Raw genomic sequence first — 14,062 nt, forward strand, 5'->3', positions numbered from 1 at the left:
GACTCCAACCTAAGTGTATGTAAACTTCAGACTTCAACTGTATATAGGATGGTGTGTATAGACAGTATAGACAGTAGATTATATAGGAAGGTGTGTACAGCAGTAGTTATATGGGATGAACCAGGACTAGAATACAGTATATACATATGAAGTGGACAGCAGTAGTTATATGGGATGAACCAGGACTAGAATACAGTATATACATATGAAGTGGACAGCAGTAGTTATATGGGATGAACCAGGACTAGAATACAGTATATACATATGAAGTAGACAGCAGTAGTTATATGGGATGAACCAGGACTAGAATACAGTATATACATATGAAGTAGACAGCAGTAGTTATATAGAATACAGTATATACATATGAAGTGGACAACAGTAGTTATATGGGATGAACCAGGACTAGAATACAGTATATACATATGAAGTAGACAGCAGTAGTTATATAGAATACAGTATATACATATGAAGTGGACAGCAGTAGTTATATGGGATGAACCAGGACTAGAATACAGTATATACATATGAAGTGGACAGCAGTAGTTATATGGGATGAACCAGGACTAGAATACAGTATATACATATGAAGTAGACAGCAGTAGTTATATGGGATGAACCAGGACTAGAATACAGTATATACATATGAAGTGGACAGCAGTAGTTATATGGGATGAACCAGGACTAGAATACAGTATATACATATGAAGTAGACAGCAGTAGTTATATGTGATGAACCAGGACTAGAATACAGTATATACATATGAAGTAGACAGCAGTAGTTATATGTGATGAACCAGGACTAGAATACAGTATATACATATGAAGTAGACAGCAGTAGTTATATGGGATGAACCAGGACTAGAATACAGTATATACATATGAAGTAGACAGCAGTAGTTATATGGGATGAACCAGGACTAGAATACAGTATATACATATGAAGTAGACAGCAGTAGTTATATGGGATGAACCAGGACTAGAATACAGTATATACATATGAAGTAGACAGCAGTAGTTATATGGGATGAACCAGGACTAGAATACAGTATATACATATGAAGTAGACAGCAGTAGTTATATGGGATGAACCAGGACTAGAATACAGTATATACATATGAAGTAGACAGCAGTAGTTATATGGGATGAACCAGGACTAGAATACAGTATATACATATGAAGTGGACAGCAGTAGTTATATGGGATGAACCAGGACTAGAATACAGTATATACATATGAAGTGGACAGCAGTAGTTATATAGAATACAGTATATACATATGAAGTGGGTAAAGCAGTATGTAAACATTATTAAAGTGACCAGTGTTTAATGACTATGTATATAGGTCAGCAGTCTCTAAGGTGCAGGGTAGAGTTCTGGGTGGTAGCCGGCTAGTGACTGACTGAAGTTCAGGGCAGGGTGCTGGGCGGAGGCTGGATAGTGGTGACTATTTAACATTCTGAAGGCCTGGAGATAGAAGCTATTTTTCAGCCTCTCGGTCCCAGCTTCGATTCACCTGTACTGCCTCTGCCTTCTGATGGTACTGGGAGAACAGGCCGTGGCTCGGGGTAGCTGAGGTCCTTGATGATCTTCTAGATGGTAGCGGGGTGAACAGGCCGTGGCCCAGGTGGCTGAGGTCCTTGATGATCTTCTAGATGGTAGCAGGGTGAACAGGCCGTGGCCCAGGTGGCTGAGGTCCTTGATGATCTTCTAGATGGTAGAGGGGTGAACAGGCCGTGGCTCGGGGGGCTGAGGTCCTTGAGGGTCTTCTAGATGGTAGCGGGGTGAACAGGCCGTGGCTCGGGGTGGCTGAGGTCCTTGATGATCTTCTAGATGGTAGCAGGGTGAACAGGCCGTGGCTCGGGGGGCTGAGGTCCTTGATGATCTTCTAGATGGTAGAGGGGAGAACAGGCCGTGGCTCGGGGTGGCTGAGGTCCTTGATGATCTTCTAGATGGTAGAGGGGTGAACAGGCCGTGGCTCGGGGGGCTGAGGTCCTTGATGATCTTCTAGATGGTAGAGGGGTGAACAGGCCGTGGCTCGGGGGGGCTGAGGTCCTTGATGATCTTCTAGATGGTAGAGGGGTGAACAGGCCGTGGCTCGGGGTGGCTGAGGTCCTTGATGATCTTCTAGATGGTAGAGGGGTGAACAGGCCGTGGCTCGGGGTGGCTGAGGTCCTTGATGATCTTCTAGATGGTAGAGGGGTGAACAGGCCGTGGCTCGGGGTGGCTGAGGTCCTTGATGATCTTCTTGGCCTTCCTGTGAGTGATGTCTTGAGTGCGTGTCCGTTTGTTGATTGTCTTCTGTTCGCCCCATAAGTCAGGAAACTGGTCGAATGGGTGAAGAGTGTCAATTCGTTAGTAGGCGAATTCCACCCATGTAAACGTCATTTAGCTAATGAGAGGCTCATTTCATACAAGCACATTTGTTTCCACAACGGAGGAGGACGTGAGGAGTCGAGCAAAACTAATTGAGATTCTCCCCTATAGAGGAGACCTTGGGACTCATTTACACAGGCAGCCCAATTCTGATGTCTTTCGACCAATCACATCAGATCTTTTCACAGCAGCGCTTTTTTTTTTCAAAGCTGATCTGATTGTTTAAAAGACCAATTAGCGAAAAAACTCTCAGAATTGGGCTGCCCGTGTAGACCAATGGCGTCAAAGCAACCATGAGGGCCTGTAGCGCGCTGCTTGTCGGCAGAGGGCGCTAAAATATCAAACTATGAAAAACTATCTCAGCTGCATCAAATGTTATTGGATTGAAACGTTAAGATGAATAACGGCAGGTTTTAATTGAATTATATAATATAAGTCATGTTATTACGGAAATAAGTATCCTACCTACTGTGTACTCTGATCTGTTCCTATATGTAAAATATATATATATATATATTCTCTGCATTATACAGGCCTCCTTTTTTTTAAAGTGTTTTATTTTATTCCATAAACACATATAACCCCGAATAAAGTTGATGTTTTAATGCATTTCATTGGTGTAAAATGTTTTGACAATGAGAAGGTTTCTTAAATGACAGTGATACGTCACGTTTAGTTTACGTCATAGCCTGCACTGCGATTCTCTGAAGTTCGCCAGTCACGGATTATATGCAGAGCAGACTGCAACATTATCAACAAAATAAATGATCTATTCAAATCTTTCGTGTATAAGAAAGAAGTGAACGAACGAAGTGTATTTCCGTCCTGCGCTACAAAATTGCTTTTGCACTGCTTTTTGGAAACGAGACATATGAGTTTTGATGTGAAGATGGCGGAGGGGAGCTTCTCGATATCATCGTTCCCTTTTCTGGATCCACAACTTTCACAAAGTTTGGTCTCCACGGGGGCCTCTGACAGACTACATGTTGAAGCTGAAAACGGACATGTTGCTGGTACACCGGACGAGTCTCTCTCTCCGACCTCGGTCATTTATTTTAAAGAGGCGCTCAGTTCAGCCAACATTGGATTTTCAAAGACTGAACTGTCATCTCCTGTTCAATATGAGTTCAATATCGAAAGGTTGTCCAACAAAACGAAAAGTGAGTTAAAAAAATCTATGTAATAATTTGGGTAACTAGTTAGCTAGTTGACCAGCAAAGCAAGACTTTAGCTAGTTGGCTAATGTTAAACTGTGTGGTATATCTAGGTAACCTAGATAATTAAACGATTTGCTGCAATTCTGTCACAGGTAACATGGTACTATAGATGGCTAGGTTACCAGGAGTCAGATGAACACCTCCTGGTCAGCTAATACAGGTGGTAACATGGTACTATAGATGGCTAGGTTACCAGGAGTCAGATGAACACCTCCTGGTCAGCTAATACAGGTTACCAGGAGTCAGATGAACACCTCCTGGTCAGCTAATACAGGGGTAACATGATACTATAGATGGCTAGGTTACCAGGAGTCAGATGAACACCTCCTGGTCAGCTAATACAGGTTACCAGGAGTCAGATGAACACCTCCTGGTCAGCTAATACAGGTAACATGGTACTATAGATGGCTAGGTTACCAGGAGTCAGATGAACACCTCCTGGTCAGCTAATACAGGTTACCAGGAGTCAGATGAACACCTCCTGGTCAGCTAATACAGGTAACATGGTACTATAGATGGCTAGGTTACCAGGAGTCAGATGAACACCTCCTGGTCAGCTAATACAGGTTACCAGGAGTCAGATGAACACCTCCTGGTCAGCTAATACAGGTTACCAGGAGTCAGATGAACACCTCCTGGTCAGCTAATACAGGTGGTAACATGGTACTATAGATGGCTAGGTTACCAGGAGTCAGATGAACACCTCCTGGTCAGCTAATACAGGTTACCAGGAGTCAGATGAACACCTCCTGGTCAGCTAATACAGGTGGTAACATGGTACTATAGATGGCTAGGTTACCAGGAGTCAGATGAACACCTCCTGGTCAGCTAATACAGGTTACCAGGAGTCAGATGAACACCTCCTGGTCAGCTAATACAGGTGGTAACATGGTACTATAGATGGCTAGGTTACCAGGAGTCAGATGAACACCTCCTGGTCAGCTAATACAGGTTACCAGGAGTCAGATGAACACCTCCTGGTCAGCTAATACAGGTTACCAGGAGTCAGATGAACACCTCCTGGTCAGCTATACAGGTTACCAGGAGTCAGATGAACACCTCCGGTCAGCTAATTCAGTAGTTGGTGTTGTGATGTAGCTGGTTAGCTTGGTAGTCCTGTTAGTTAGCCTGTTGTTTATGCTGGTTGTTTGCATACCTGATGTGTATAATGTAAAGGAACAATACATGTTATGGATCACATTTACAGACTAGGTGACCTCCATTACTGAATGGCTGATCAGATTTACAGTTCAGCCTCAGAGGCGTTTTTCAGATCAAAGCGGGCCACGTTTGCAAATGTTTAGCAAATAATTGCTAGTGAGTTATAGCACATTTTTGGTAATTAATGAGAATCCCTCAGAAGTCATGGTGTGTGGTTCACCAGCGTGTGTGTGCCAATGGGCTGTTGCCAGAGAACAGAGGGACATTTGCGCAGCAGGTCAAATGATATACAACAGACTAACTCGATAATCAGCCAAACTACAATGTTTTGAATGGTTCTCGCAATTTAACCATTAGCATGCATTAATGTCATTGTCAAGTCCTATGTCTTAAAAAATATTCCAACATGCTGACCAGACCGGGTGTGCCATCGCTCGCGTGTTGATTTTGTCCACCCGCACCACACACGATCAGGACATGGAGGTTGAAATATCAAAACTAACTCTGAACCATCTATATTCATTTGGGGACAAGTCGAAAAGCATTAAACATTCATGTCAATTTAGCTGGGCTAGCTTGCTGTTGCTAGCTAATTTGTCTTGGGATGTAAACATTGGGTTGTTATTTTACCTGAAATGCACAAGGTCCTCTACTCTGACAATTAATCAACACATTAAAGTTTTTTTTTCTTCTTCTAGTAATCTCTCCTCCTTTAGTCTTCGTCTTGGACTTTAAATGGCGTTTGACAACCAACGTTGAGGTACATCACCAACTGGACTGGAGTGTGGCCCTCAGTTCATCTTTCAATCACCCATGTGGGTATATTCTCCTTAAAACCAATGAGACGGAAGACGCGGGACTTGCCGCGCGTCAAAAATTATGTATTTTAGCGCCTGGCCACGCAGACGCTCTTGAGCAGTTTGGATGAAATTATTGAATAACATGTAAACTCAGCAAAAAAAAGAAACGTCCTCTCACTGTCAACTGCGTTTATTTTCAGCAAACTGAACATGTGTAAATATTTGTATGAACATAAGATTCAACAACTGAGACATAAACTGAACAAGTTCCACAGACATGTGACTAACAGAAATGGAATAATGTGTCCCTGAACAAAGGGGGGGGTCAGTATCTGGTGTGGCCACCAGCTGCATTAAGTACTGCAGTGCATCTCCTCCTCATGGACTGCACCAGATTTGCCAGTTCTTGCTGTGAGATGTTACTCCACTCTTCCACCAAGGCACCTGCAAGTTCCCGGACATTTCTGGGGGGAATGGCCCTAGCCCTCACCCTCCGATCCAGCAGGTCCCAAACATGCTCAATGGGATTGAGATCCGGGCTCTTCGCTGGCCATGGCAGAACACTGACATTCCGGTCTTGCAGGAAATCACGCACAGAACGAGCAGTATGGCTGGTGGCATTGTCATGCTGGAGGGTCATGTCAGGATGAGCCTGCAGGAAGGGTACCACATGAGGGAGGAGGATGTCTTCCCTGTAACGCACAGCGTTGAGATTGCCTGCAATGACAACAAGCTCAGTCCGATGATGCTGTGACACACCGCCCCAGACCATGACGGACCCTCCACCTCCAAATCGATCCCGCTCCAGAGTACAGGCCTCTGTGTAACGCTCATTCCTTCGACGATAAATGCAAATCCGACCATCACCTCTGGTGACATAAAACCGCGACTCGCCAGTGAAGAGCACTTTTTGCCAGTCCTGAGCACTGATGGAGGGATTGTGCGTTCCTGGTGTAACTCGGGCAGTTGTTGTTGCCATCCTGTACCTGTCCCACAGGTGTGATGTTTGGATGTACTGCTCCTGTGCAGGTGTTGTTACACGTGGTCTGCCACTGCGAGGATGATCAGCTGTCCGTCCTGTCTCCCTGTAGCGCTGTCTTAGGCGTCTCACAGTACGGACATTGCAATTTATTGCCCTGGCCACATCTGCAGTCCTCATGCCTCCTTGCAGCATGCCTAAGGCATGTTCACACAGATGAGCAGGGACCCTGGGCATCTTTCTTTGTGTTTTTCAGAGTCAGTAGAAAGGCCTCTTTAGTGTCCTAAGTTTTCATAACTGTGCCCTTAATTGCCTGTCTTAATGACCGTTCCACAGGTGCATGTTCATTAATTGTCAATGGTTCATTGAACAAGCATGGGAAACAGTGTTTAAACCCTTTACAATGAAGATCTGTGAAGTTATTTGGATTTTTACGAGTTATCTTTGAAAGACAGGGTCTTGAAAATGGGCCGTTAATTTTTTTTTGCTGAGTTTGTGTACATTTATTTTGCAACGTTAGCGCTCGTAACACGAGCGGTGTGGTAGGCATGTTCAATAGCCTAATTGACAAATAACTCCTTTGCTGTCAAGATCTCCCCTGAACACTGAATATTTTAACCTTACAAAATAGATGAACATCTTAGTTAGCTACCTCGCTCACCGTAGCCATTTAATCATTCATTGAATGAGGGAATTGTTTAGGGCCGACCCCATTTAGCCGACTTGTCGATTGTTTGGTTCATAGGCTGTTGGCCGACCTGAGTATTTTTTTTTTTTTTTTTACAACTGCTTGACAATAAAAAATAATGTATGGCACGTGTCTTGATTGACGCCTGTCTCGGTGGACTCATCCAATGCCGAGGCCCGTCTCGGCGGACTCATCCAATGCCGAGGCCCGTCTCGGCGGACTCATCCAATGCCGAGGCCCGTCTCGGCGGACTCATCCAATGCCGAGGCCCGTCTCGGCGGACTCATCCAATGCCGAGGCCCGTCTCGGCGGACTCATCCAATGCCGAGGCCCGTCTCGGCGGACTCATCCAATGCCGAGGCCCGTCTCGGTGGACTCATCCAATGCCGAGGCCCGTCTCGGTGGACTCATCCATTGCCGAGGCCCGTCTCGGTGGACTCATCCATTGCCGAGGCCGTGGGGATTGCACACCAGTAGTACAGTTACAGTTATTTCCCATTCTCATTATTTCTCATCTACAATGTTTGTTACTGTAATTTCTGTTAATGCATTCAATATTTTATTATTAGTCTTACAGTTCTGATGCTCGGAGTGTAATCGCTGGGGAGTAAAAAGTACTGAGTAAAAAGGGTCTGAATACTTATATAAATGTCATATTTATGTTTTTTTAATTTGAGAAATTAGCAAACATTTCTAAAAACCTGTTTTTGCTTTGTCATTATGGGGTATCGGATCGGGGGAAAAAACATTTTATCAATTTTAGAATAAGGCTGTGACGATGTGGAAAAAAAGTCAAGGGGTCTGAATAGTTTCCGAACGGACATTTCATATATTTTTTTAACTGAACTTCTGTTTAGTTAAAGTTTGAGGTGAGGGAGAACGTGTGGTGGACCAAGTATTGTTAGCATTGTTTACTATCTTGCTAGCTGGATCGAATTCAACGTTAGCTAGCCAGGGAAATGTTGAGCCACATTAGCCAATTTCATCTGATGAAATAAATGACTTTATGGTGTGAAAATTAGCTTGCTAATAAAGTCAGATGAGCTAACGTTAGTAATCTAACCAATTCGCTATAGTATTAACTGGTAACGTTATACGACTCCTTGCCGTTCCTCAAGTTATAACGCTTTAGTTGCTTACTGCACGCTGGCAATCTGTTTGAAATGTTAACGAGTTATACTTTGCTCACGAACTAACCTCTATCTGTGAACAATTTTATTCTCCCCTCTACGGTATGTGGTTAATTTTCAGAATGAGAGAATTAGGTGAAAATGAGGCGTTGCTTGTTTAAAACCCTCTTAAGGATCCCTTTTTTTTTCAATGTTCTCCTGAAATGACATACCCAGATCTAACTGCCTGTAGCTCAGGCCCTGAAATGACATACCCAGATCTAACTGCCTGTAGCTCAGGCCCTGAAATGACATACCCAGATCTAACTGCCTGTAGCTCAGGCCCTGAAATGACATACCCAGATCTAACTGCCTGTAGCTCAGGCCCTGAAATGACATACCCAGATCAAACTGCCTGTAGCTCAGGCCCTGAAATGACATACCCAGATCTAACTGCCTGTAGCTCAGGCCCTGAAATGACATACCCAGATCTAACTGCCTGTAGCTCAGGCCCTGAAATGACATACCCAGATCTAACTGCCTGTAGCTCAGGCCCTGAAATGACATACCCAGATCTAACTGCCTGTAGCTCAGGCCCTGAAATGACATACCCAGATCAAACTGCCTGTAGCTCAGGCCCTGAAATGACATACCCAGATCAAACTGCCTGTAGCTCAGGCCCTGAAATGACATACCCAGATCTAACTGCCTGTAGCTCAGGCCCTGAAATGACATACCCAGATCAAACTGCCTGTAGCTCAGGCCCTGAAATGACATACCCAGATCAAACTGCCTGTAGCTCAGGCCCTGAAATGACATACCCAGATCAAACTGCCTGTAGCTCAGGCCCTGAAATGACATACCCAGATCAAACTGCCTGTAGCTCAGGCCCTGAAATGACATACCCAGATCTAACTGCCTGTAGCTCAGGCCCTGAAATGACATACCCAGATCAAACTGCCTGTAGCTCAGGCCCTGAAATGACATACCCAGATCAAACTGCCTGTAGCTCAGGCCCTGAAATGACATACCCAGATCTAACTGCCTGTAGCTCAGGCCCTGAAATGACATACCCAGATCAAACTGCCTGTAGCTCAGGCCCTGAAATGACATACCCAGATCAAACTGCCTGTAGCTCAGGCCCTGAAATGACATACCCAGATCAAACTGCCTGTAGCTCAGGCCCTGAAATGACATACCCAGATCAAACTGCCTGTAGCTCAGGCCCTGAAATGACATACCCAGATCTAACTGCCTGTAGCTCAGGCCCTGAAATGACATACCCAGATCTAACTGCCTGTAGCTCAGGCCCTGAAATGACATACCCAGATCTAACTGCCTGTAGCTCAGGCCCTGAAATGACATACCCAGATCAAACTGCCTGTAGCTCAGGCCCTGAAATGACATACCCAGATCTAACTGCCTGTAGCTCAGGCCCTGAAATGACATACCCAGATCAAACTGCCTGTAGCTCAGGCCCTGAAATGACATACCCAGATCTAACTGCCTGTAGCTCAGGCCCTGAAATGACATACCCAGATCAAACTGCCTGTAGCTCAGGCCCTGAAATGACATACCCAGATCTAACTGCCTGTAGCTCAGGCCCTGAAATGACATACCCAGATCTAACTGCCTGTAGCTCAGGCCCTGAAATGACATACCCAGATCTAACTGCCTGTAGCTCAGGCCCTGAAATGACATACCCAGATCTAACTGCCTGTAGCTCAGGCCCTGAAATGACATACCCAGATCTAACTGCCTGTAGCTCAGGCCCTGAAATGACATACCCAGATCTAACTGCCTGTAGCTCAGGCCCTGAAATGACATACCCAGATCTAACTGCCTGTAGCTCAGGCCCTGAAATGACATACCCAGATCTAACTGCCTGTAGCTCAGGCCCTGAAATGACATACCCAGATCTAACTGCCTGTAGCTCAGGCCCTGAAATGACATACCCAGATCTAACTGCCTGTAGCTCAGGCCCTGAAATGACATACCCAGATCTAACTGCCTGTAGCTCAGGCCCTGAAATGACATACCCAGATCTAACTGCCTGTAGCTCAGGCCCTGAAATGACATACCCAGATCTAACTGCCTGTAGCTCAGGCCCTGAAATGACATACCCAGATCAAACTGCCTGTAGCTCAGGCCCTGAAATGACATACCCAGATCAAACTGCCTGTAGCTCAGGCCCTGAAATGACATACCCAGATCAAACTGCCTGTAGCTCAGGCCCTGAAATGACATACCCAGATCAAACTGCCTGTAGCTCAGGCCCTGAAATGACATACCCAGATCATAACTGCCTGTAGCTCAGGCCCTGAGACATCCCGACACGCCGTAGCCGGCCGAGCATCCCGACTAACTGCCTGTAGCTCAGGCCCTGAAATGACATACCCAGATCTAACTGCCTGTAGCTCAGGCCCTGAAATGACATACCCAGATCTAACTGCCTGTAGCTCAGGCCCTGAAATGACATACCCAGATCTAACTGCCTGTAGCTCAGGCCCTGAAATGACATACCCAGATCTAACTGCCTGTAGCTCAGGCCCTGAAATGACATACCCAGATCAAACTGCCTGTAGCTCAGGCCCTGAAATGACATACCCAGATCAAACTGCCTGTAGCTCAGGCCCTGAAATGACATACCCAGATCAAACTGCCTGTAGCTCAGGCCCTGAAATGACATACCCAGATCAAACTGCCTGTAGCTCAGGCCCTGAAATGACATACCCAGATCAAACTGCCTGTAGCTCAGGCCCTGAAATGACATACCCAGATCAAACTGCCTGTAGCTCAGGCCCTGAAATGACATACCCAGATCAAACTGCCTGTAGCTCAGGCCCTGAAATGACATACCCAGATCAAACTGCCTGTAGCTCAGGCCCTGAAATGACATACCCAGATCAAACTGCCTGTAGCTCAGGCCCTGAAATGACATACCCAGATCAAACTGCCTGTAGCTCAGGCCCTGAAATGACATACCCAGATCAAACTGCCTGTAGCTCAGGCCCTGAAATGACATACCCAGATCAAACTGCCTGTAGCTCAGGCCCTGAAATGACATACCCAGATCAAACTGCCTGTAGCTCAGGCCCTGAAATGACATACCCAGATCAAACTGCCTGTAGCTCAGGCCCTGAAATGACATACCCAGATCAAACTGCCTGTAGCTCAGGCCCTGAAATGACATACCCAGATCAAACTGCCTGTAGCTCAGGCCCTGAAATGACATACCCAGATCAAACTGCCTGTAGCTCAGGCCCTGAAATGACATACCCAGATCAAACTGCCTGTAGCTCAGGCCCTGAAATGACATACCCAGATCAAACTGCCTGTAGCTCAGGCCCTGAAATGACATACCCAGATCAAACTGCCTGTAGCTCAGGCCCTGAAATGACATACCCAGATCAAACTGCCTGTAGCTCAGGCCCTGAAATGACATACCCAGATCAAACTGCCTGTAGCTCAGGCCCTGAAATGACATACCCAGATCAAACTGCCTGTAGCTCAGGCCCTGAAATGACATACCCAGATCAAACTGCCTGTAGCTCAGGCCCTGAAATGACATACCCAGATCAAACTGCCTGTAGCTCAGGCCCTGAAATGACATACCCAGATCAAACTGCCTGTAGCTCAGGCCCTGAAATGACATACCCAGATCAAACTGCCTGTAGCTCAGGCCCTGAAATGACATACTCAGATCAAACTGCCTGTAGCTCAGGCCCTGAAATGACATACCCAGATCAAACTGCCTGTAGCTCAGGCCCTGAAATGACATACCCAGATCAAACTGCCTGTAGCTCAGGCCCTGAAATGACATACCCAGATCAAACTGCCTGTAGCTCAGGCCCTGAAGCAAGGATATGCATATTCTTGATACCATTTGAAAGGAAACACTTTGAAGTTTGTGGAAATTAATGTAGGAGAATATAACACATTTGATCTGGTAAAAGATAATACAAAGAAAAAACCTGCTTTTTTTGTATTTTTTCCCCCGTACCATCTTTGAAATGGAAGATAATAATGTATTATTACAGCCCAGGTGCAATTTAGTTTTGGCCACTAGATGGCAGCAGTGGATGGGCAAAATCTTTCCCTGATCCAATGAACCATTGCATTTCTGTTCAAAATGTTGTAACAAGACTGCCCAAATGTGCCTAATTTGGTTTATTAATACATTTTCAAGTTCATAACTGTGCACTCTCCTCAAACAATAGCATAGTATTATTTCAATGTAATAGCTACTTTAAATTGTACAGTGCAGTTAGATTAACAAGAATGTCAGCTTTCTGCCAATATCAGATATGTCTATGTCCTGGGAAATGTTCTTGTTACTTACAACCTCATGCTAATCACATTAGCCTACGTTAGCTCAACCTTCCCGCGGGGGACCCACTGATCTGGTAGAGGTTAAACAAGTGTAGCTGGAGCTGGGCCTGGCTAAAGCTGGATGCCACTATAGAGGTGAAAGGAACACCACACACTTTCCCTCTGTCTCACTTCTTCAATACAGTGGATATAAAGCGGTAAGTCAGGTGTACTCTCTGCCTGAAAGAGATCAACAAAGGGTATGATGCTCTGCTGGCACGTTGTAGAGCAGATGTCCACAGGCAGAAAGTGTACAATGAAATAATGTGCAGTGAAGCCCAGAGATATTGTTTTTGTTGTGTTGAACTTGATAGTAACGTGTGTGTGAGGGTGGGATTATATATTTTTTTGTTACTCAGTGAACGTTATTTTTGCACACATGTGCCCTTGATCAATGTCTATAGTGGCCACTATAATAGAGAAACAATAGAATGCCTTTCATTCTATTTCTACTCTACGACGTTTTTCCCCCGGTATACATCATTTACATTTTAGTCATTTAACAGACGCTCTTATCCAGAGCGATTTACAGTAGTGAATGCATACATAACATACATTTAATTTCATGCATTTAAAAAAAAAATAATTTGTACTGGCCCTCCGTGGGAATCGAACCCACAACCCTGGCGTTGCAAACACCATGCTCTACCAACTGAGCCACAGGGTAAATTCAGAGTGTGGTCACCAGCGTGTTATTATCAAGGCCATAGTTAACCGCAATATTAGTGTGTTCTTTCTCATTTGCAGTGGAGTCGAGGCAACAAATAACATTGGATTGCTTTCTTTACATTTTTAATTTTTTTTAGCTGTTTTAGGTTCACATTAACCACTTTTTATTTTACACACAGAGACTGATCATCGAGGTCATATTCTGTTGATTAATTAGTTAACCTGCATTTTATTTATTGCTTGTTTCAGTGCAACAACAAACAAAAAAGTGTCACATTTTTGGTCCCTCAGCAGTTTGCATCCTTGTATGAGGTAAAATACAGAACTGGATGGTGTGGCAGCACTATGAGGTATAATACAGAACTGAATGGTGTGGCAGCACTATGAGGTATAATACAGAACTGGATGGTGTGGCAGCACTATGAGGTATAATACAGAACTGGATGGTGTGGCAGCACTATGAGGTATAATACAGAACTGGATGGTGTGGCAGCACTATGAGGTATAATACAGAACTGGATGGTGTGGCAGCACTATGAGGTATAATACAGAACTGGATGGTGTGGCAGTACTATGAGGTATAATACAGAACTGGATGGTGTGGCAGCACTATGAGGTATAATACAGAACTGAATGGTGTGGCAGTACTATGAGGTAAAATACAGAACTGGATGGTGTGGCAGCACTATGAGG

General features: G+C 44.9%; 1 protein-coding gene across 2 annotated transcripts in view; it reads left to right on the forward strand.

Moving 5' to 3' along the window:
• The first annotated feature begins 3,068 nt into the window (after positions 1 to 3,068).
• The window catches only part of LOC106585993 (protein RUFY3), an 87,243-nt gene continuing 76,249 nt past the window's right edge, over positions 3,069 to 14,062 (forward strand). For both annotated transcript variants that reach the window (XM_082968759.1, XM_082968760.1), the window contains exon 1: positions 3,069 to 3,535. In XM_082968759.1, coding sequence (XP_082824885.1) covers positions 3,247 to 3,535 — 289 coding nt within the window. In that variant the 5' untranslated portion in view covers positions 3,069 to 3,246. The remainder of the gene's footprint in view (positions 3,536 to 14,062) is intronic.

Source organism: Salmo salar, chromosome 24, assembly GCF_965601325.2.
Source record: "Salmo salar chromosome 24, fSalSal1, whole genome shotgun sequence".
Taxonomy (NCBI): Eukaryota; Metazoa; Chordata; class Actinopteri; order Salmoniformes; family Salmonidae; genus Salmo; species Salmo salar.